At 47.9% G+C, this 22,981-nt stretch overlaps 1 protein-coding gene across 1 annotated transcript; it reads left to right on the top strand.

Moving 5' to 3' along the window:
- Window positions 1–748: 748 nt before the first annotated feature.
- On the top strand, window positions 749–13,549 carry LOC125106848 (EF-hand calcium-binding domain-containing protein 4B-like). Its single transcript, XM_047741467.1, has 5 exons — window positions 749–795; window positions 894–1,008; window positions 9,024–9,125; window positions 11,339–11,415; window positions 12,808–13,549. Exons 1-5 carry the CDS (start codon window positions 749–751, stop codon window positions 12,890–12,892), a joined length of 426 nt encoding a protein of 141 aa, XP_047597423.1. The 3' UTR covers window positions 12,893–13,549.
- The last annotated feature ends 9,432 nt before the right edge of the window (window positions 13,550–22,981 follow it).

The raw sequence follows: 22,981 nt of genomic DNA, 5'->3' as shown, positions 1-22,981 counted from the left end.
GAGGGCCACTGTAGGGTACAGACCTTGTCTCTCTGGTGCAGGACTCTGGGTAGGGTCAAGGCCACAGAGAGATGGTTTTGACTGGCCCAGTGGCTCATATTAGGAGCTCAAAACCCATCTCAGGGGTGACTGCTGCTTTTGACTCCCTCCCTTGCCACTTCTCTTCTGAACCTCCCTCTACCTGCCACTGCTCACCCTCTCCTATCCTTTGCTTTGGCTGATGGAAGTCTGAAAGTATGATCCATTCCCCAGGAATAATTGAACTTTGTTATGGGAACTTTGAAAAGGATTTTAGGGAGTAGCGGGAGAAAGAAATAGGAGGACAGTCTCCTCCTCCTCTATCTTTGCAATGAGGGAGTAAATTCATGAAAAATAACAAATATCTTCACCTTGGTGTATCGTTTCTACATATGGGATCTCATTTGAGCCTTATTATAGAATCCCTAAAGAGGGTGTGAATTACATTGCAGCAAGGAAACTACAGTTCAGAGAGGTTAAGCAATTTGATCCACACCCCACAGCTGCTCAGTGGCAGAGACAGGACCAGAGCTCAGCTTCCGCACCTCCACGTCCAGGTCCCCACATCCCCTCCCTGGGGTCTGGGGGCACCTGCTCAGGGAGGTTTGTCACCCCTGGCCTCACGGGCTTCTGGACATGCGGGGAGTCTGGGCATAGTTCTCTGATCTGGAAGTGATAGGCTCCCTCCTCCTTCCAGGCATCGACTATCAGGTGAAAATGATGCACGTTGATGGCTCATACGTGGCACTGCAGCTGTGGGACAGCGGGACAGGAGAGGTGAGGAGCGCCCCTGACCCAACCCTGCCTCCTCCACCACCCACCGAAGGGGCCGCCGGGATGCCTTGCAGCCCCTGACATGTGGCCCTCGGTGACAGGTACCGCTGCATCACCCAGCAGTTCTTCAGGAAGGCCGATGGCGTTGTCGTCATGTACGATGTCACAGCCAGACAGTCGTTCCTGTCGGTCCGGCAGTGGCTGAGCAGCGTGGAGGTGAGCTGATGACCTTCTAAAGCATTGACGCTGACTCCTGCCTCCCCCTTGTCCCGCCCATCTCCTGCCCAGCCCTCTGCACTTCTAAAACCTGAGTCCAAACCCGCCTTCTCCAGCAACACATGGGTTCCCGCGTCCATATGGCCCTTCACCCAAGCCCAGCCCTCGGTACTGGGGTGAATGAGACTGACTCAGTCCCTGCCTTCACGGAGGTGGGAACTTGAGAAACAGATCACACCCCTGACTGTGTCATTACAGTCGCCATCAGTGCCTCGAGGGAAGGGGCTAAGATTGGGGGAGGGGCTCAGAATGGCAAGAAACCAGTGTTTAAGCGGAGTCCCACCCGTGTTCTTCCCTCTCTCGGCCCTCTGTGTTGCTCTGGCTCCCGTGGCTCCCAGCTATGCCCAGCCCAGGAGGGGCTCCACACAGTGTCTTGGGGCCTCTGTCACAACCCTCAGCTAGAGGGGAGGCTGATCTACAATGTGAGCCCCCCCCCCCCCAACTCACCACAAGGCCACCCTGGGTGGGGCCCACAGGCAACAGCCCTCTTCTTTGAATTCTGGATTAGCTGTAAAACTCAACTCCCTTGATTTATACTCGCAGGAAGTTGCTTTGCAAGTGTTTTGTACTTTCTGGCCATCTACATATTCTTCCTTGACCACTCAGATGCAGCCTTCTCAAGGCCAAGGTCAGGGTGGACAAGGCACATACTTATTTGAGAGGGCCTCCAAGGAGTCTTTAACAAAACGATCAGCTAGGATACCCCACCTCCTTCCACCTGCATTATCCATGTACTGCTCATGCATTTGTCTAAAGCACGGCCAGGCACTGTTCTAGGCTCTGGGAATGATAGCAGCAAGTAAGAGACAAGGTTCCGGTCCTTGTGGAGTTTACCTTCATCCCTCTGTTCAAGCCTGGAAGACCTGGCATAGTCCTTACCTGCTTACCACACTGTAACACCGCTGTGAAGGACACAGTTGCCAGCCCAGCTCCCTGCCTCTGGGTCTCCTGAGAACTGACCCTGTGCCTCTGTCACACTGTGTAACAGGCGTCTGGCATGGGGCCCCGCAGAACTAGTGCTCAACAGATGTGGGAGGCATGAATGGATACGGTATCCTTGGCGGGCAGAATCCTGGAGTTGTTCATTTCTTCATCCTTTTGGCCCTAAGATCTGTGATTCCTCCCACCAAAATCTGTTTCTCTTGGAGTTTGGATTGGCTGGGCCACTCCTTTCTTCTGTGAATCCACATCCTTCATTTCCAGGAAAAAGAAGGAACAAGAGTGGAAACCAAATTCAAAGGTTTCTCTGAAATTTGTTTCATACAAATTATTTCTCAAAATGATGGTGCTTGAGGAACTTACAGTAGAGAAAATGGAAGTTTTGACATGTAGTGAATGGCTACAGGCCAAGCTAACAAAGGAGGCAAATGGGATGGGTAATCTGGAAGCAATAGGACATGATTTTTGTTGTTGGTTTTTTGGTTTTTTTTTTGTTTTTTTTTTTTGATAGTGCGGCCCATTTATCTTCCTCACAGAAATTAAGCCCCCAGGAGTGACACTGGGGATTAGCTATCTGCTGGTTCTCAAACTTTCTTCTTGGGAACCCTAGGAGCATAGAGACTCCCCCCAGGAACTGGGGAGGGCTCATCCCCCAGATCACTGAGAGCCCTTTCTGCTTCATTCAGTTTTCTCAACTGGAAGTCCAGGCCCAATTTTGTTAGACAAGAGGGTTTCCCTGTGAAAAATTACTGATCTAAAACAGCCATCTCATTCTCAAAGGAAGACGTCAAGGCCGTGACCTCTGTACCACCCATTCTCTTCCCAGCTATGTACATTTCTTTTTTTTTTTAAGATTTTATTTTTTTAAATTTATTTGACAGACAGAGATCTCAAGTAGGCAGAGAGGCAGGCAGAGAGAGAGGAGGAAGCAGGCTCCCTGCCGAGCAGAGAGCCCAATGTGGGGTTCGATCCCAGGACCCTGGGATCATGACCTGAGCCGAAGGCAGAGGCTTTAACCCACTGAGCCACCCAGGCGCCCCAGCCAGCTATGTACATTTCATTGTCCCCAGATAGCAACATAGTGAGACAGACTGGAGCAAGTAGAGGCAGTTTAAGTAGCCTGGGATGAATAGGGATGGAGAGAGGAGGCAAACTTACAGAACCATGCTCTTTGCCCTCAGTAGGGGCTGCCGCTTCTGAGGCCCTGGTTGTGTACCCAGAGCCCAGGATCTAGCTGGAGAGGTGGATTATCAGGTGGAATTTGGCAGCAGTGAGGCCGAGAAATCACAGAGGACCACCATTGCAGCTGGAAGCACGAGCTTGGTCATTCTCCCGAAAACGGGAGAATTTGGGCGTGTTCCCAAGTGGGGCAGGGCTGAAAAGCACTGTCAACACGTACCCAGCAAGAGACCTCAGGGAAACCCTAGTGTCTCGATGGCCCCCTGGGGAAGCCACACGGAAAGGCACTTAACCAAGAATTCTCCAGGTGAGGGTGGGATTTTTCTGTATCATTTGGACTTTGAATGTTCCTTCTCGGGAGTATCAGCAGAAGGTTCGGGTAAACTCTAAATGGGGATGCCAAACCCAGACGGTCAGGATCACCTGGGGTGCTTTCAGACAAAACAGAGGCCAGGCCTTCTCTCCTAAATAGAATGATTCAGGGCCTGGAAATACAATGAAGGGGGAGAAAAAAAAAAAAAAAAAGGGAAAAAAAAAAGCATCAGTCCCCTGGGTGATTTGGCTTCTCAGCTGCCATGATCCAAGCCTGAAAAGTGCTTCTCGAAGTTTAATATGCACAGGAATCTCCTGGGCGCCTCGTTAAAATACAGAATCTGACTCCGCAGGGTCAAAACCTTAGGTAGGCCCCGAGGTTCTAACAAGTTCTCAGGGAGGCCCGTGTGGCCAGGCCGGGTACCACCCTTGGAGAAGTGAGGCTCTCAATCACTTGCAGAGATGTCTGTGTGCCTTCCCCCAAGACTCTGCCATGTGTCCCCCACCTGGTCTGGCACGGGGGAGGTGCTGGGGGGACCTGGTCCGGGGACCCAGCCCAGTGGCCCAAGGATTGGAGACAAGTGTGGCGGGGGGTGGGGGGCGGTTATGTGAACACGTGAACAAGTGTCAGATGGTGGAGTGTGTGTCGAAGGTGCAGAACAGTGGGATCGTGAATGCAATTATTCTCAAGATTCTTGAAAAGCTGAAGTCATTCTGCCTTGGCAACCAGCAATCAGGGGTGTCAGGTGACAGATTAAAACCTGACACATAATTTGATCAGAGGGAACTGAAAATAATAAGTACTTTGTATTTGCGGAGCACCTTATTTTTCCATAGAACTCCAAGCACTTTGCGAACTCCCTCACCCGGAGAAGGGGGGGTGGAGGGGGAGCTTTAATAACAGGCTTCAGAACCTGAAGCCTTATTATTAAGTGAATGCTGGCCAGCTGTTCGCAGCGCCCCTTCCTCCCGCAACCTGAAAAGCAGTATAAGAAGAAAGGGCTTAAATTGTCACAGATTATACTTGCCGAAGACTCACTCTTGGAATAGGTTGTGCGGGGTGGGAACAGATGCTTGAGGCGGGGGTGGGGGGCACTTTGGTCCCTGAAAAATAAGTTCTTACTATCCCAGCTCCCACGAAACTGGCCAGTCACCCATGACAGAGTGGACCGGAGGCTCTGAAAGGTTCCTCCTGACCCCCACATTCTTACAGCGTATGGCCTTTAATCCTCTGGGGGAGGGGGTCAGGATGGAGGAGGAGTGGGCACAGATGAGAGGACCCTAGAAGATCCTTCCAGTCCCTACAGAACCCATATCCTTTGGCGCAAGAGAGAACTGACTAAGGCTTGTGATGCTTTATGAGGTGGGAGAACTCCCCCCCCCCCCCCCCCCCCCCCCGCCGTGGCTGGTCCCCTGCCCCACCCACCCTTGTTTTTCCTACCTCGCCCCCAGGCCTTCTGTCGGTTTACATTCCCTATATACCTTATAGCAAATCAAAACAGGTAGCCATTCCAGTCACCTGGGTATCCCCAGCCCTCCCCTACCTCCTTCTCATCTCTGCTGGGGAGGACTGGTTTAATCTAGAGAAGAAACAGGTGGCATTCTCAGTGTCCCGTGTCTAGACCATAGGACCAACTGGACATCTGGAGACTTTGGGGCTTGGATCAGGGGAAATCAAATTTGGCACAAGCCTGAACGGACTGGTATTTTCCTCAAACCCAGTTTGTGGGTCCCCAATGTCTGCAGTCCGGGTATGTTGAACTTCTTGTTTCAATCTTTTGTCACTCTGGTGGCCCTGAATTCTTAGGCCTGTAAGTCAAGGAAGTGGAAAATGACAGAAGTCATTAAGCCAACAGGAGCTGCATCTCCAAACTGGGGGAAAAAAAAAAATGGAGATTAATTTAATGCAGCCTCTTGTTTCAGAGATGAAAAGTCCTGCAATCCAGAGAGAGGAAGTGACTTCTCTAAAAGTACCCCCAGCTTGCCAGACGCCCAGCCAGAGCTAGAATCTAGGGCCCTGCCACTTCATTATGCTGCATTATGCATTATGTGACAAGAGAGTCACATGGTCTGTGGTTGAAATCTGCTTCTAAAAAATAGGTGTTCATTTCTCTTTTCCATCCTTCCCACTTTGCCTCAAAGCACAATGCTCCGTTATAGCTCAAAGGGGCCAGGCCCCCTCTCCTCTCCCTTCATGGACCACGAGCTAATTCTCGAATGAGAATCTCTGTCATTGGTGGCCATGTTCAGCACAGAGCAAAAAATAGCAGTTTGATTTTTTCCCCCATGTTCCAAGTTGAGCTTGAAGTGCTGGCAGTTTAAAACGACTACACAAATAAATCTTGTTTTGACTCATAGTCCAGGGGGTGGATAAATATGGAAACCCCCAAGATATAATTTTGCAGTCATTTTTTCTTAGCATAACTACATGCTTTAATGTGCTGAGAAATTTTTTTGTTCTGGCTCCAGGGAACTAACAGCACTATCCTGGCTAAGTGCTTTCTCTTGCCTCCCAGCAAATGGATATTAACACACGCGCGCACACATGCGCGCACACACAGACACACACTACAGCCAAGCAAACCCAACAGCTGCACGTTCTGAGCTGAATGCCAGTCCTCTGCTCCAAGTTGACAGCTCGCGTTATTTAAAGTCAGAGGTGGGTAATCTTGTGAATTTCAACACGTCTGTCTTCCAACAAGCTCAAGTTCAAAGAAAGGCAACTAAAATGGTTGGAGGTATGGAGAGGCTTCTGTGCTGGGCGTCAGTGATAGGAACCCGCTGCGTAGGTCCATCTCATACCTTATTGAATAGAGTCTTTGAAAAGGGGTGGTTCCCCCCCCCAACAGAGGTTGTGTGCCCAGATAAACAACTTCGATTCCTTCCCTCTGCCCTGCCATGCCTACGGCATCTATAGAAATGTCACCAGAGGTGGGATGGACCTTCAACAGGTTTGCCAAAGGGGATGGGCTTTGGACTTTAGACTTTGAACAGGAAGCGTTGCTTCATCTGGTGGGTCAGATCGAGCCTCTTTGTGCCAAGCGGTGCACAGGCCGAACAGCTAGGTGGGTACGTGAAAAGCGTAAGGTTTGGGCAGAGAGTTGAAAACTTGAGGTTCAAGTCAGAGAAGACCTCGAGACATCTATCCCAGCCCCAGTCCTCCCCATGGCCTTGTGTCAAAGCCTGTTGTTGGGCCCTGGCGATGAAGACTGACCCCCAATGGATAGCACTCTCTGGCCTTGTGCATGTGCCTACTTTTTTGCTATCTCTTTGGAGATACGCCTAATTCTTCATCAGTGGTGGGCCCGTGGAGGGGGAAGCCAGTTGTCCACAGTATTTGCATTAGAGAGGAACAATGCGGGGGCGGGGGGGGGGGCGGGAAACAGAAGCCACAACTCTAGCTGGGGGGTGGAGGTGGGGTGGGGAGAGAGGTAGCTTTTTTCCACTCCTTCTAAGATGTTTTATCTTTATATCCAGGCATTGCTTTAAAAAAGAAGACTGCCCCCCCTTTCCCTCAGAGGCACCCCTGTGTTTGTGGTGCCCGGGGTCAGATGCTGGGCTTGTCATTCTTCCCTATCTGACCCCATGTGGCCATTAGGCACCCACCACCACCTTGGCCAGCGAGGAGACTGAAACCATCACTCGTTCTAAAATACCTGTATCCAGGTTCGAATTCTGCCTGGGGATTTCAAGTCCGATGCTCATATTTTCGGAGTTTCCATGTCAAGAAATCCCACAAGCCTTAGTCATCCCTCACACATAAATCTACAAATAACTCTCATGTGCTCTACAACAGCAAGCCTTTTGGCCCATTTCCCTGCTTCCTTCTCTTTTTTCCTTTTCTCTGAAAAAGTCCTCACACAAGTTTCTCTGGCACCACACCGTCCGAAAATGGGGCTCTTCCCATTCCCGAACACTCTGGTAATAGGGAGCCACAGCAGGTCTCCATGCCGGAAGTCGTTTCTCATTTGCAGATACTTGGAACAGAGTGAGATCCACTTAGCGCCTCAACTACAGTGTACATAATCTGATCTCTTTCTGATGGGTCGGAAGATGCATTCCAAATCAGGCAGCGCCTCTGAGCCGTCATTACCCACACGCGTTGCCATCTGACCATGGGTAAATGGAGATACCACTTTGAGAGAGTTCTAGTTAATAAGACACTAAATAGCAGAAAGTTCCCTGGAAATCAGAATTTAGAGAAAACCATTGGAGAATCGTGGACCTGTATACTATAGGGTCCTCATAACTCTGACTTTGCTATTGTTCTTTTGGATTCTCTGAGCCTTAACATTCTCATGGAGGAAATGAGAATTTTTTTTTTTTTCCACTACAGAACTGCAGTAAAAATGAACATGTACATTGAGGAGCCGTGGAGGCTTAATTTCAAATCTAATTGCATTCAAACTTAAAACATGCGCCCCTGTCGGATGGACGTGGGACATTAATTTGAAGTGGTGCGATCTAGTGGTTAAACTCTTGGCAAAACTCGGCTTCTGTCATCCCCCAACCCTCTATTCAGTAAAACATTTTAGCTACAATAAATAACTATTGGTTACCAAATTATTATTAAAAGCCCCTAATTAAATATCTTGCTAAGTAAAAATAACAACCTGCTTACATGTGAATATTACCATATTAACTCACTTAATAGCTGTGCGCCGTGGGCCCTTTGTTTGCCCTCCTGAGAGGCACGTGAAGTACACACATTTCATGAGGGAGGACACCCCAGGGTGCAGAGACTCCAGGGAGCAGGCCCCTGGCTGCTGTGCCACGGTCACCGGGGGAGTAAAGAAAGTTGACCCTGTGAATACACCTGTTACTTCTGGCCCCAGAAGTGGAGTTTCTAGGGTACTGAGCTCTTCCCACATGGGTTTCTGTCCAAGCCAGAGCGCCCGGCAACAGGTGTCTGTACTGCCCTGCATGGTCACCTCAAATTCCATACACAACATCGTAGACTGGGTACTGGGGACCCAGTACCATGAATCAGAATTGGACCCAACCCTCAGGGAGCTTATGTGCCCAGTATAAGGCCCCAGTATTAGCAGCCCCTAGAACTGCTCCGAACCACATTGTCTTAATTCCTTTGCTTCATTCTGGTTCATTTTGACTAAGTCTGGTCACTTAGGAATGTTTTCAGGGATGCTATCAGCCCTGGAAAGGGACACATAGTTCACCAGTGTCTGCTGTCCCCTCATCCTGTTACCCACAGCACACCTGGGGAGCCTGCATGTCCCACCCAGCAGCGATGAGTGGGGAAGGAGGGAGGGAGTCACTGTACAGCCCAGTCTGGGGGGCACCGGGAGGCAGGCCTGAGGCACCTTGCAGAAGCTTTGTAAACTGAGGCTATCGGAGAAGGTGACGTTCCCTTTCAGTTTTTGGGATGACCATATTCTTGTCTGGTCTATTGGGGCAGCAGGGGACTCTCAAGCCAGATTGTAACTTTCCTGCCAGCATTTTAAGCCTGCCCTTCTGGGGTTTCCTCATGGATCCTTCTCTCATTTGGGGGATTATCTGTTCTGCAGGAAGCTGTGGGAGACTATATTCCTGTTCTTCTGCTGGGCAATAAAATTGACAACGAGAAAGAGCGGGAAGTTCCGCAAGGCCTCGGAGAGCGGCTTGCCAAGGTAAAGAGCAAACGTTTCTGTCTCTCTGGACAGGGTGGGACCCTGAGGGCAGTCAGGCCTGTCCCCAAGAACCTGGGAAGGAACTTTCTCTGGAAGCCCCCTGAGAAGGAAGCAAGCGGGCAGGGTTGGTGTCCTGGCATCATGGGAATGGCCCATCGCCTGCACACGTGGTACTTTCTGTAGAAAGCCACGCACTGCAAGATAGAGTTGGCAGGGGATGCCTAGGGTAGGGGGAGTTTTCCCAGACTCTCTTCCTTGGGACACAGAATGATAAATTGATAGATAGTAAGAGGTTACTTACTTACTTAAATCCCCTATCTGATACTCAAATCCATTCTTCTGCATTTCCACTTGATCACCTCCAGGGATGAAACACTCACTACCTATAAGACAGCTTGTTCTTTGAACAGGTCTGTTAGAGAGCTTATCCATTCTATCAAGATTGAGCCCTGAGCTGTGAACTTGAGATAAACTCAGAGCATGCACTCAAAAACACAGCATTAAAATAGGCATCAGCCCTCTTGCCCAAGCTGGGGACCTATAAGGCTCGATGGAAATCAGGCAGCAAACAGTGCTCGTTTCTTAGCTGTCTCTCCTGCCTCCAAGTGGTTTTCAGGAAACTCTACGTCTGGGAAAATGGGGGTACTTTCCAGGCCCAGGATTCCATACTTTTTCGTGTGCTTGCTCTAAACAGGGACTCACGGCCCCTGAGGCTGGGCAAATGGGCACAGAGGCTAAGGGTCAAGGACAAAAGGGGGAAGAAGGATGACGAGGTAGCTAACTGCCTGTCTGCCCTCCCTGACCCCCAGTGCTGAAATTCGAAAGAACTCTGCCAACAGATTTCTCATGTCTCATCTGGCAGAAAACTCTGACCAGAACTGATGGGGAGCTGGTCTTCATTTACTTTGCTTGAATGAATTTTCAAATGTTTCACCAAAGAAGTATTAATATGTTTGATTATAGGGTGCTGTCCCAGATCCACGGAGGGTGACACAGTATAGACATCTGCTGTGTCTCTGAGACTCAGAATCTCTGCATCCCAAAATACATCTGGATCCAAAGGATTTTGATTAATGAACCGCAGGCTTGTGTTTTTATCACCCCGTTTTTTTTTCCCTTTTGTCTCTTTTCGGTCAGTTGAAAGCAATCAAACAAACAAAAACGAGGCTCCGAGACACTAGTATTGATCCAGTTTCTCACAGGGGTCCTCACGGTGGAGTCAGGAAGCCAGCTGGAAGGCAAAGCTTATCTTCGAATTCTAGATCCTGTGAACTCTCCCTCCCCGCACCATGGAGGCTTTATTCTTCCGAAGACTGTCCCAGAGTCAGGCTCCAAGGATGGGGACTGGGTGAAGAGAACCAAGGATGGAGCAGGGGTCCCTGGGGCAGCGAGTCAGGAAAGCTGAGCTGGGAGCCAGTGTCCTTAGAGTCTCCTGATCTGCAAACCTCAGCAGAAGTGTCCTCCCTCGGCTGCCTGCATCCCCACAGGGCATCAGCCTCCCTGCCATTAGCACTGTCCCCGACCGAGGAAGCAGGAAATCTACTAACAGGATTGATAAATGGGCATAATGAAGAGCCTTGGCCAAGAGCCCCCACTGTGCAGGCAGGATGGCCTCTGCCTACTGAGGTGATGGACAGTTGTCCTGTGGCACCAACGCTGGCAGCCTAGGCAGCTGGAATGTTCATTAACTGGTGTGAAGGAGATTTTCTACTGGAGTGCCTTAGGGACACCTGCCCCAGGGCCAGTGTCCTGGGAAAAGCCCCGCCATTAGCTATATAAGTCACTGAAGGAACAGACCCTGTCTGTACTGTGCCCTTGGTTTCCCTGCCTGTGCAGTGGGAAGAACATGGCCCACCCCAGCCTTCGTATCTTTGCCTGCATCACAGGCTGGTGTGAAAAGGAAACAAGCATGTACATACCTGAGAGCAATTATGGGAACGTGTAAAGCACTAAGGCGGCGCACTGTTTTGTGTTTTACAATTGTTATAGCTCACCTGGGAGATGGTTACAGAACTTGCCTTAGACAGGGAGCCTAGAGCAGTGAGGGAAATCAACATTCTTATACAGAGTGGGGATGGGGAGAGGAATGAAGAGGGTCTTCGAGGAGAAGTGAGGGATGCCCAGAGAGGCAGACAGGCTGCTTTCCCATCTCCCATGGTTCTGTCGAGCTCCCCCAGCACTCTCTTTCTGTCCCCTCTGCTTTATGATTCCAGGAGAACAATCTGATCTTCTATGAATGCAGTGCCTATTCCGGTCACAACACCAAAGAGTCCCTGCTCCATCTAGCCAGGTACAGAGGTGCATCCCCGCGGACGTGGTCTGGTGGGAAGCACCTTCGTTCACCTCTGTGCGGACCCTACGCCCGCCCTCTGTCTGCGGGAGCCTTCTGGGTAAAGGGGCTGGAGGCCAAGGCCTTTGTGTGGGGTTCAGAGACAGCCCTCTGAAATACAATAGGGACAAAAAGGAAACCCTCCCCTGCCTCTCACCCCCCACTGCCTTCTTCTTCTGCAGCTTAAAAGCTGCCTTTTCCCCCAGGGATCTTCTTTTAAAATGCAAATGCTTCTGGGAAAGGTCACGTCACAGGTCCCCGAACACTGGCCAGTATCTAGCAGGGAATCTTTGGCATCTAGCTGGGAACAACAACAGTTATAATATAGGCTCTAGGGGAGAGGGCAGAAGTCAGGGGGGGGCGCTGTTTGGGAGGAACTAGAGGCACCAAGGGGGCAGTGCTTAAAGGGTTAGTTCCACCAAAAGACTGTTTTCATAAGCCTCTCCCTACACCAAAATTTTAAAAATCCCAAAACCATAGAAGAAGGCCCTATTCTCAATACTTGGGCGTTCATTCATTTATTCACGTATTTATAGGCATTCATTTCATTCCATCCATCCACCCACCCACCCATGCATCCATCCACCCACCCATCCACTCACCTACCCGTCTATCCAGAACCACTTTATCTATGCATTGGCGAGGTTGTGGAGTCATGGAAGACCACGTAGGCTTTTCTCTGACACTGATTCCTAGGCCAAGTCAATCTACCTCTCTGAGCTTTGCCCGTAACACAGAAACAACCGTCATAGCATCCCTGCTGACTCAGGTTGTTGTAAATATCCAGAGAGATGCTAAAGGTGAAAACACACTGAGGCTATAAAGCAGGGATAAGATCCTTAGCACTATTTTTAATCCTTCACCTCCTACATTTAATCTGGAACTGTAGCGACATGGGACAGACCTCCTATGGGATTAATAACGCAAAAGTATACTTTTTGAGTCTCTACTGTGTGCCAGGTACTAGACAGGCTACAGAGATACGGAGACAAAACATACAGTCCTGGCTTCAAGCAGCTTTCTCACCTGAAGGAGCCACCCTCGGAAGGGTGAAAGCACCTTCTGACACAGGGTGATGGGGTTATAACAGAGAAATGGCTAGAATGCTGTCAGGGACACTTACACCACCTGGAGAATCAGGCGAGGCTTCTTGGAAGAGGTGTCATGAAAGATCCATATTGCCTAAACGTTGTCTTTACAAATTATGGTTACATACCTGTACTTCCCAGAGGGACACTTTGAATTCTCTGATGCTCTGGTGAGGAGGCTGAGTTCCTTCCTTATCCTCCAAATGGCCTGTAACCCCAGGACTAGTGCTCTCCACTACTGATGTTATACCTTCCCCTCTCCCAGGATCCTCAAGAAACAAGAAGATACAGCCAGGGAGGACACAATACAAGTTGACCGCCCTGCCAAAAAGAAATCTTGCTGTGGCTGATAAGAGTCCTCCCAGCCCTGTTCCGTGTGGATATGAGGTCACAGGACTTACCCTGGTTCCTGCACATGGGCTCCCGCTTGGATGCTGCCACCACAGCCCGCCTAAGCCCTTGTTTCTGTCAGCGACTTGCCTCCATCAACAGGAGGGGAAGCACATCCAGCCAGGAAAGCTGCTCCTAGAGCATTTTGGAGTCTTCTTTATCTTCTCTCTAGACCCAGGTGCCCATTTCCCACCCCTTCCCCCAGCTTAGTTTTGTGGAGAAAAGAAACAGATGGGCTTTTCCAGAAAAATCACCACATGCCTTTCCCACCTCTCTTCTGCTCCCCTTGCCCTTAAGAAATGCAGCACCATGGTTGCCATGGCAACCACGAAGGGCAGACTTGCTGCTTCCTGTAGGCCAAAGACACAGGACCAGGGCAGTGGGACTTCCTTTGGCTCCTGTTCTCTGGATATCAATGGGATGCTCTTGGCATATGCTTCATAGACCTCAAGATGCCCACGTGGTGTTGAGAAAAGTGTCCACATTCTATTGCACACCCCACCCGCAGGGGTCCTGCTCCTTGCTGGGTTGCAGAACCCCGTGTCTCAGCAGCCACCATGCCTCCTGTATTTGGCCCCTCGCAGTCTCTGGAACATGCCTTATGAGAAACCCACACCCTTCCTCTCAACCCCCCACCCACAGCCCTGACTCCAAGGTGGACTGTGGGTGATAAATGTGTGCCTGGGGTGAGTGAGTGGGCTTAGTTCCTACTTAACTTTGACTAAGAGACGAGAAGAAAACGAGGGGAAAACCCCATCTGCTGCTAAACAGAGCGACCATTTCTGGTGTATAAATAAGGTATATATAGCTCTGTAAAAGCCATTTTCCAATGTTTCTCAAAATAGCTCTTCGAAAAATTGTACATGATGATTAATGGGGTAGATTGACGTGCAGGCAGTGAGGCCCAGCACTGGGTCCATAGTTACCGACTTCATTTTATTTTATTATTTTATTTCCAGAAGACTATACTTAAAAAAAGAAAGTGCGGCCATGTTGTTGACATATAGCTGGTGTTTCAGAAGTGAGCAGAGCGTAGCTGCAGACTTCACATCCCTGGGATGTTGCATTATGGGGCATGATCTGGGCCCGTGTGTGGTCCCTTCATCTGGGTGGTGGTGAGTTCCCAGCCCCAACTGGGCTCCGGCATCCCTGGCTGGCTGTCAGGGGGGCTGGCGAGGGGAGGGCATTCTTGCCCCGGGTGGGAGCCTGGATGAAAAGATCATAAAGCTCACCGCCCTCTACCACTCATTGCTGCAGGCCCAGCCCTACAGGAAAGTGAGTGGTATCCATAACTAAGTGGCACAACATAGGAAGGGAGAGGAGCACAAAGTGTCTACAGGCCTCCAAGAAGATTCAAGACAACGGTACACAGCCAGCTTGGTAGTAGAGTGTCTGCTGGTCAGAGTTCCTAAGGGTGTTCCCTGTAGAATCCTCCCCAGACTCCTAGAAGTGTCAGAGTTCCATGGGTCACCAGGCAAGTGCCTACCTCCTTTTCTCAGGCTTTTCTCTCCCTCATTTGGTGCTTGGAGGCACCAGGGAGCCCATGGATGGTTCAGCACAAAAGCCAGCACTGAGCCCCAGGAGGTGCCCCATGATCTTGGGGAAGCCAGCTCCCTGTCTGAGCTACCATCTCATCAGTAAAATGAAAGTTGGGCTCTTTGATGCTTCTGGTTCTTCTGCTCAGGGTCCTTGTGATGATAACTTCATTTTCTAACTTAGGCTGGCCTTGCCTTCAGTCCAAATTTGAAGGGAACTCACAGGAAACTCCTTTCTCTAAGAAAGGACCATGGCAATTGTCTCATTCGTGGGATGCAGGGGGTGATGGGTCAACCAGAAGTGGCCCTCCAGCATCTGTGTGGGTGTGTGTTGCTGTGTGAGTATGTGTTGTTGAGCAGGGCGGGGGCAGATAGAAGGTAGGGATCACCATAAAGAAAGTAAACTGAGTCTCCTGCTTCTGAAAACAAAAAAGCAGAGATGGCGGTTGGAACTTATGGGGCAAGCTGGCTATACCTGGAGTTTCCCAAGCCCGCAGATGCCTTATATCCTATACCAAGTCCCTGGCTTGGGGCTACATTTTTCCATTTAGGAGAAAAGCATTCAGGATTTAGAACAGGGTGGAGTGACCCTAGTTCCTGACCCTACAGCATCTAGGGTAAATCCCCACAAAACCTCAAAAGTCCAGGCAGAGAAGAGAGGGCAGTGATGGTCTTTAGGCCCCTGCTGCTTTCTTCTCTAACCCCACTTGAAACAAGTATGCAGGATGGGACCTCAGAGAGCCTCTGAGAAGTTTTGTGTCCCAAGGTCAGAGCCTCCCCTTCTCTCCAAATTCCCCTTAAGCTATCAAGGTGATCAAAGTCACCCCGGTGACTGTCAGCCTGGCAGAGTGCTGTCAGAGAAATCTCGGGCTCCAAACTATTTCCATAGCTTAACTGAAGTCACCTGGCCAGGGTTCCTGTTCATCTGTAGATCAGAGGTTTCAATGTCTACCTCACATGGACACATTAAGTATTAAATGAGGCAATGAATGTGAAATACTTAGCACAGTGCCCAGTACACGTAGGTGCTAACAGGTAGGGGCTACCTTTGTTGTCAACATCAAGTCACTGCCCAGACCACTAACCTTGCCCTAATTTCAGATTGAGAACCAGCTAACACTTACTAAGCCCTGTAAGTGGGTGTTCTCATAAACACTACCTTATTTGAGTACCCAATTGCTGAGCCCATTTCCTTGGCATATGAGATTGTTTCTGGCATTGCTCCTGGCCCTGTTCTCCTTCGTTCCTATGGGTTTCCTGGTTTTCCAGTCAGTACCATATCTTGCAGTGTATGTGGTCTGCTTCTGCATAATCCACATAATTCACTCTGCTCCCTTCCTGTGGTTCTCCAGGACACAGACAGCACCTGAGACCTGCTGTTAGGGTATTTACCTAAGAATGACCTCTGCTCGCCACCATCGTTGACCCCACATTTTCTTCCCTATGATGACTCCTTTCACTTCTTCTGTCATCTCTGGCTGCCCTCAGCCCTGTGTTGCCAAACCAGGGGCTTCAGCACCAAACCAAAACTCTGGTTGTTTTTTGTGATATTTGTTTTTAGATATATTTATTTATTTTAGAGTACGAGAGAGAAAGAGCAAGCGTGCACAGGGTGGAGGGACAGAGGGAGAAGGAAAGGAAAACTCAAGCAGACTCCTTGATGAGCCATATGTGGGGCCGATCTCACAACCTGAGATCATGACCCGAGCCAACACCGAGAATCAGATGCTTTAACGTACTGAGCCACCCAGAGTCCCGGCCCCAGTTGTTTTGCTATTTGTCTACCATTTATCTTGTTTGATGGTCTTTTGGGGGTCTTTTCTGTTCCTCTGTAATATACTAGCTTTCTTCCACTTCTCTCCATCTGATACTCTTTGTCTTTCCTTAACACTTCAACCCAATCTTGGACTCCACTCTTCCCTACTCTACCCCTTGAGCCCATTCCAGGTCACACCTGTACGTTCTATCAAAAATAGCTCAACCCTTTGTCTCTGTCACTAGCAGTCAATGCTCTAAAGGATCTTAAACCAATTTCAGCTAAAGTATTAATGCAAATTGTGGCTTAAGGGCTATATATGTATACTTTAAGAAAGAACTTTAAAGGAGGCAAAATTCTAGCTCAAGGGAATAAATCCTAGTGGTCATGGGGTTCAAGTATTTAGGACAGAGCTGCCTTCTCCTAACGTGGTTTGCTTCAAGGATTTTGGGACTCCTATTTCTGGGTTCATATATGTTTATAATGTTATGTCTTCTTTATGAATTGACCTTTTATCATTATAAGGTGTCCTTCTTGCTTTTGGTAACAATTTATGTCTAAAGTCTATTTTGTCTGATATTAGTAGAGACACTCCAGCTCTCTTTTGGTTGTTGTTGCTATAACCTTTTCCATTCTTGTACTTCTCCCTATTTATGCTTTTGAATCTAAACTGAATCTCTTGTAGACAACATATAGTATGATCATGTCTTTAATATATTCTTCCAATCTCTGCCTTTTCACTGGGAAGTTTACTCTGTTTACATTTAATATATTGGATAAAGTAAGATTTGTGTCTGCCATTTTGCTATATCTTTTTCTATATTTCATATGTCTTTTGTTCTTCTGCTTCTCCATTACCACCTTCTTTTGTTAGTTATTTTCTAGTATACTATTTTAATTATCTTCTTGTTTCATTTAGTATTTTTTTAATTATTTTTCTTGGTTGGTTGCCCTGAACGTAACCATTAATATCTCAGTTTATAAAATTTAGTTTGGATTAATACCAACTTAATTTCAATACCACACAAAACTTTGCTCCTGTATCGTTCCATTCCCCCTCTCCTGTCAGTTGATATTGTCACAAATTACATCTTTATACATTTTCTTCCACCAACATAGATTTATTTTTATTGCTTTTATGCAGTTCTCTTTAAATCAGATTTAAAAAGAAGTTACAAAAAAATGCATTCATACTATTTTCTATATTTAATTATGTAATTACTTTGCCAGTGCTTTTTATTTCTTCATGTTGATTCAAGTAACTATCTAGTGTCTTTCACTTCACTAGTATTTCTTGTAGGGAAGATCTGCTAAAGACCACTGCTCTCAGTTTCATTTAGATGAAAATGTCTTGATTTATCCTTTCAGTTTTGAAAGATAGTTTTGTCAGATATTGAACTTTTGCCTGACGGGTTATTTTCCCCTGCTACTTTGAATATACCATCCGCTGTTTCTGGCCTCATGGTTTCTGATGAGAAAGTAGCTGTTAATCTTATTGAGGTTCTTTTGTATGTGATGAGTTGCTTCTGTCTTGCTGCTTTCAAAATTCTTTGTCTTTCAACAGTTGATTTTGATGTATCTAGCTATAGATCTCTTAGAGTTTATCCTACTTGGAGTTTGTTGAGCTTCTTGGATGGGTAGATTGATGGCTTTCATCAAATTCAGGGAGGTTTTAGTCATTATTTCCTTACATATTCTTTATATCCCTTTCTCCCTCTCCTTTCCTTCTAGAACTTCTGGGATGCATATGTTGATATGCTTGAGGGTTTTCTGAGGCTTTGTTGATTTTCCTTCTTTATTTTTTGTGTTCCCCAGACTGGATAATCTCAACAGCCCTATCTTCAAGTTCAGTGACTTTTTTCTTCTGCCTGCTCAAATATGCTATTGGGACCTTCTAATGAAATTTTCATTTCCATTATTGTACTTTTCAACTCCAGGACTTCTGTTTGGTCCCTTTTATAATTTTTTATATCTTTATTGATTCTCTGTATTTGGTGGGACATTGTTCTCAGACTTTCCTTGGGTCTTTGAACATATTTAACATAGCGGCTTTAAAGTTTCAAAGACCTCACATTGCTAGCCCTCTCTACTGTGCACAAAACAAGTTCTGCTTGCCAGTTCTTGCTTCCTTCCTCACACTTCCACACAACATTTCCAGGATTTTCTCATGCCTTAGCCCCACTTCCAACCCTCTCCCTAAAGCCCTTTCCTATCTTCTGGATTGGAGGAGGGATATAAAGTCAGAATCTTTCAGGTCTGAAAACTGTTCCCTCACCTGAGCTTCTGGATGTCCTGCTGCAGAGTGAGCTGCCCAAGAAAATATCCCTCTCTTTGAGGAAGTGAAAGAAGGCCGAAAACCCTCAGGCAGTGTTCCCTTTCCTCCCAGGAAGCCAGACATTTCACAAAGTTTCACTCAGAAGGGATAGGTGGGAGAATACTACAGATCAGAAGTGTTTAATTACTTCAAAATAATGAAATTACAGTTCGCAAACATACAGAAACAAAGATTTAAGTAACTTCTTGCTGACTGGGCTTAAGAGCACTGTCCTCCCATTATCTGGGGGAAAAGAAATTGGCTACACAAATCCCAACAAAGTTCAGTCAAAATCTACAAGATTTACCCTTTATTTGTTATTTCTTCCCTTCTTACCTTGGGGTGTGTGTGTCAGAGGGAGGGTAAGGATGATGATGGTTAACATGATGTAGGATCTTTCTAAACCTCCCCACTTCCTACCTCCATTAATGTCCCTATTAATAAATATGTTAATTATAAACAGTAACAGTAACAAAGAACATCATAACTCCAACTTTCACACGATTCGAGTGGAGCCAGTTTCAGTAAAGTGTCCTACTTAGGAAGAAACTTCCTGGAAATGATGGGGGTTGGGAAACCATATGGTGCTTGGCTGAGGACCTGAACTCAATGTAGAAACTGAGAAGCACTTGTTCATTAATGAGGTTGTGTTCATTTATCATCCTGGGGCAGGACTGAGTCAAGTCCAAGAACAGACGCCTCTGTCAGGGCTAGAACTTCATCAACACTTTGGCTCTGATTTGGAAGTGGTACTTGCAGGCTGTCGACATAACCACCAGGAGACTCTCCACCCAGAAAATGAGGACACTTAGGGCCAGTGCGGCATGCATCATAATGAATTATGACTGGATCCATCTGACCTATAAAAGTAAATACTACCCATAAAAACTCTGCACTACTAAGCAAAATGTCCAAAGAACATGGACAGAAGGAAGGATTTTTTTTTTTTTAACTTGGAATCGAAACATGTACAGCTCAAGGAGCCTCCTAATGAATTTGAGTAAGCTGACTATGGAAGTAGAATTCATTGAGCATGTTGCAGCACCAGGTCAAGGACAGAGTGTCAGGGTATATGCTTTAACATCCAGTCTATAGGCTCCCCAAGGCCATTCTGTAATGATGTTGTATTGTGGTTATTTATACACAGTGCCCACAGGGCTGTAATGAGTGAAATGCACTGGACTGAACTCCCGAGGGCAGGAACATTCATCTCTGCCTCATGCTCAGCACAGTGTCTGGCAAACACTGGCTGCCCTTGAGAACAGAGCATCATTTCTCAAGAACAAGGCCCACCACTTGGTGAGCCAGTCCGCTGGAGCCCCAGTTCCGGAGGCTAGATGGCTGGGCTTTGGGGTCTGGTAGACCCATGGGATTGCCTCACTGGTTCAAAATGAGCTGCTGCTTCTGGCTCTTAAAACAGAGTGCTGAGAAGCATTCCAGCTGCTGTGATTCAATTGCATTTCAGACAGTGTGATGCCCATCAAAGCATTCCATCTCATCACCCCAGCAGACTCCCAGCTGTTGCTAGTAGCAATCCATTACCCTCAGGCGGTTCAACAACTCAATCTGACTTAGGCTCCATGCTTCTGTGCATAAAAGATGCTTCCCTGCCTGGTTCTCTTCCTTCCTGGTATGGAACTGACCAACTTTACCCAGGCTGTGCCTCTCCCAGATGTTTTCTCTAATCCCTAACGATCTGCTCAGAATAAGAACATGAACACAGTTGCGTGACCTTGGGCAAAACCTGGAACTTCTTGGTGCTCTGAGCCCTAGCTTCCAAATCCATAAAATAGTGTTCTCTGCCCTACTGTCTGCTAGTGTGAAGGTCAAACAAGAACTCTGGGGAAGGATTAAGTCAACTGAAAACCTGTAGATAAATGTCAGCTATTACATCATCTGTCTCCCTGTGCAAAAGACCAAACAGAATAAGCAAGAAGAAAGTTCCACACTTCTTGGTAACCAGGAGAAGCTGGGGCCTCAGGGGAGAGCATCTCCCATTTCTCTGGGCTAGTAGAATAAGGAAACTTGCATTCCTTCAGGCTACAGACTTCTGTCTAAGAATGCTTTGTATCTTTCCACTCTGCCTTAAAATGGGACAGGAACCCAGCATCGCAGACTACAGGGTTCTCACTGGCATGGTTCTGGTCTCATCAGTTTTCTATTTACATCATAAATGCTAGGTATGGATGTGTAGATTTTGTTGCCCAGTCCAGACTTCAGATAGTGCACTGCTAATTGACCCACTTTACATATATGGTTTATAGACTCTTTCATTTTGGGATGATGAAAAGCTCTGGAGTTGGAGGGGAATGATGGTTCCATGCAATATTGTGACTGTACTCAATGTCACTGTACAGTAGTAAATGGTTTAAAACTGCAAATTTTATGTTTTGTATACTTTATCATAATACATTTTTTTTTCAGAAAACACTTTCACAAACAATTATGTTCCATGAATGAATATAGGATTCACTCTCTTCAATGCCCCAAGTGTTTTTTCAGAAAACACTTTTACAAACAATTATGTTCCATGAATGAATATAGGACTGATTCTCTCTTCAATGCCCAACAATGAGGGTCTAAGACATTTCTCTTAGGTTTTATCAGAGATAAGGGAGCAAGAAAGGAAGACAAGCTTACTTAACACCCTTGATGCTTCAGTGTACTCAAGGGGAAGAAATACCTAGAAACCCACAAGTATACAGTAGCATTTCATAAAAATGCCGTGACCACAATCCCCCGGGTCCCTTTCCCGTAAGGGTCTCCACCAGCCCCACCCCACCCTGGATTCTGCTGACCACTTCTGCCCTGCTCACCCTCTCTTTAGGAATTTAGCTCCATTCCTTGTAGATAAGCTCCTGGAGAAAGGACTTCCATATCTTCTGTGCCAACAGGACGGGCTAACATGGTCCCAGAGTGTGGACTCAATAAGAATGTGTTGAATGACACAAAAAAATGAATGGCAAAAGCCTTTTATTATTCCTGAAATTTTGTTGCATTGACTACAGTGGGAAATACACTCATTAGCATCCAGAGATACTTTGGTTTAGCAAGATTTATGCAGTAATTCTTTATGGTAAGGACACTAGGAACTAGCGTAAGAGGACTGAAGTAGGAGAGGACCCGAATACTGTGTTCCATGATGAAGAGCTGACTTGGGTGTTTCGCTTGTTCTGAGTGACTTAAACAGGCCCAGATTAGGACAGCCAGCACCGAGCATGGGGATTGTGACCTATCCTAAGGAAGTTTGTCCCTCTGAGCGCTGCCCAGCAATGGAATAGGCTGCCTCACCAGATAGTGAGCTCCCTAACACTAGAGGTATTCAAGCAGATGTTGAACACTCTGCTCTTAAGATTCCCTCTACCTCTACCCCACCAAACCTGAGAGTCTGGGATGTTTTGAACCGAGACTAGAGTAAAAGTATACGGGATAAGGCGCGCCTGGTAGTCTAGATGAGTTGACTAGGTTGCATCCGTGGACCAGGAGAATGTTGAGCCTGTCCATTTCTGTACTTCGTCTTCGCACTCACCCTTCTCCACTTTCTCCCCTGTCCCACTTCTGCCCTACTTTTCCCTCCCTTTCCCGTCTTCTTTATCTTTCTCTCTTTCCCCACCCCCCTCCTCCAGCTGGCTCCTGGGGCAGGGAGCTGGAAGCACCTGGCCCAAAAGTCTCCCCGTGCTTTCTGCAGCTTGCCTGGCATGGGAAAGGTGCTGCGTCTTTGCTCGCGTCCTGCCCAGTTCCTCTATTGTGGCAAGTGAAATTACCAGCTTCACACTGCGGGTCTATTTAAATCAGCCTTTCTTGTCTGATGGATTTAAAAATATGCTAGAAGTCAGCATCTTAAGTACAAGAAACACAAACAAGCAGATGAGGCTGCGTTTTCCTCCCTCTGTGCCCGCCCCACCCTCTTCCCTTCCTCCCACTCTCTCCTGCCCCCTCCCAAGGCTGTGTTCATTCACGAGGCCCATCTCCCCCCTCCCTATCCTTTCCCTTCTCTAGCTGGCACTGCAGTCTTCAGCCTGAGCAATGGCTGGGAGCCTCCGGGGTCTATGTTCCTGCCTCAACTCAGCGGGACACAAATAAGGCAACTGGGCAGTGAACACTGGCACCCCTTGCTCCCAGTGTGGCTGGCGGGAGGCGGACGGGGGTGGTTTTCTGCACTGACCATTGTGTGCAAATGCGGCCCCAGACGGAACCCAGAACGGGCTCACCCACCTCCCTCCTGTCCCAGATGAGGAGGCTGTGGCCCAGGCAAAAGGGGTGACCTGCGGGCTTCAGAGGTCCGTGAGCAACTGTGCTGGCTCCTGGCCCACTGCCCCGGGAGTCCACAGCCCGCCTTCCCAAGCGTTTGGGGGCAGCTTTCCAGGAAGGATATTTGCTACCCAAGAGCCCCACCGCTCCCAGTAATCCTTGCATGAGAGTTTCTCAGGCTCCAGTCACAGCA

This window comes from Lutra lutra, chromosome 8 (genome assembly GCF_902655055.1).
Source record: "Lutra lutra chromosome 8, mLutLut1.2, whole genome shotgun sequence".
In the NCBI taxonomy this organism is placed as follows: domain Eukaryota; kingdom Metazoa; phylum Chordata; class Mammalia; order Carnivora; family Mustelidae; genus Lutra; species Lutra lutra.
Note: the sequence above shows the minus strand (reverse complement) of the source record. Positions and strands in the feature narration are given on the sequence as shown.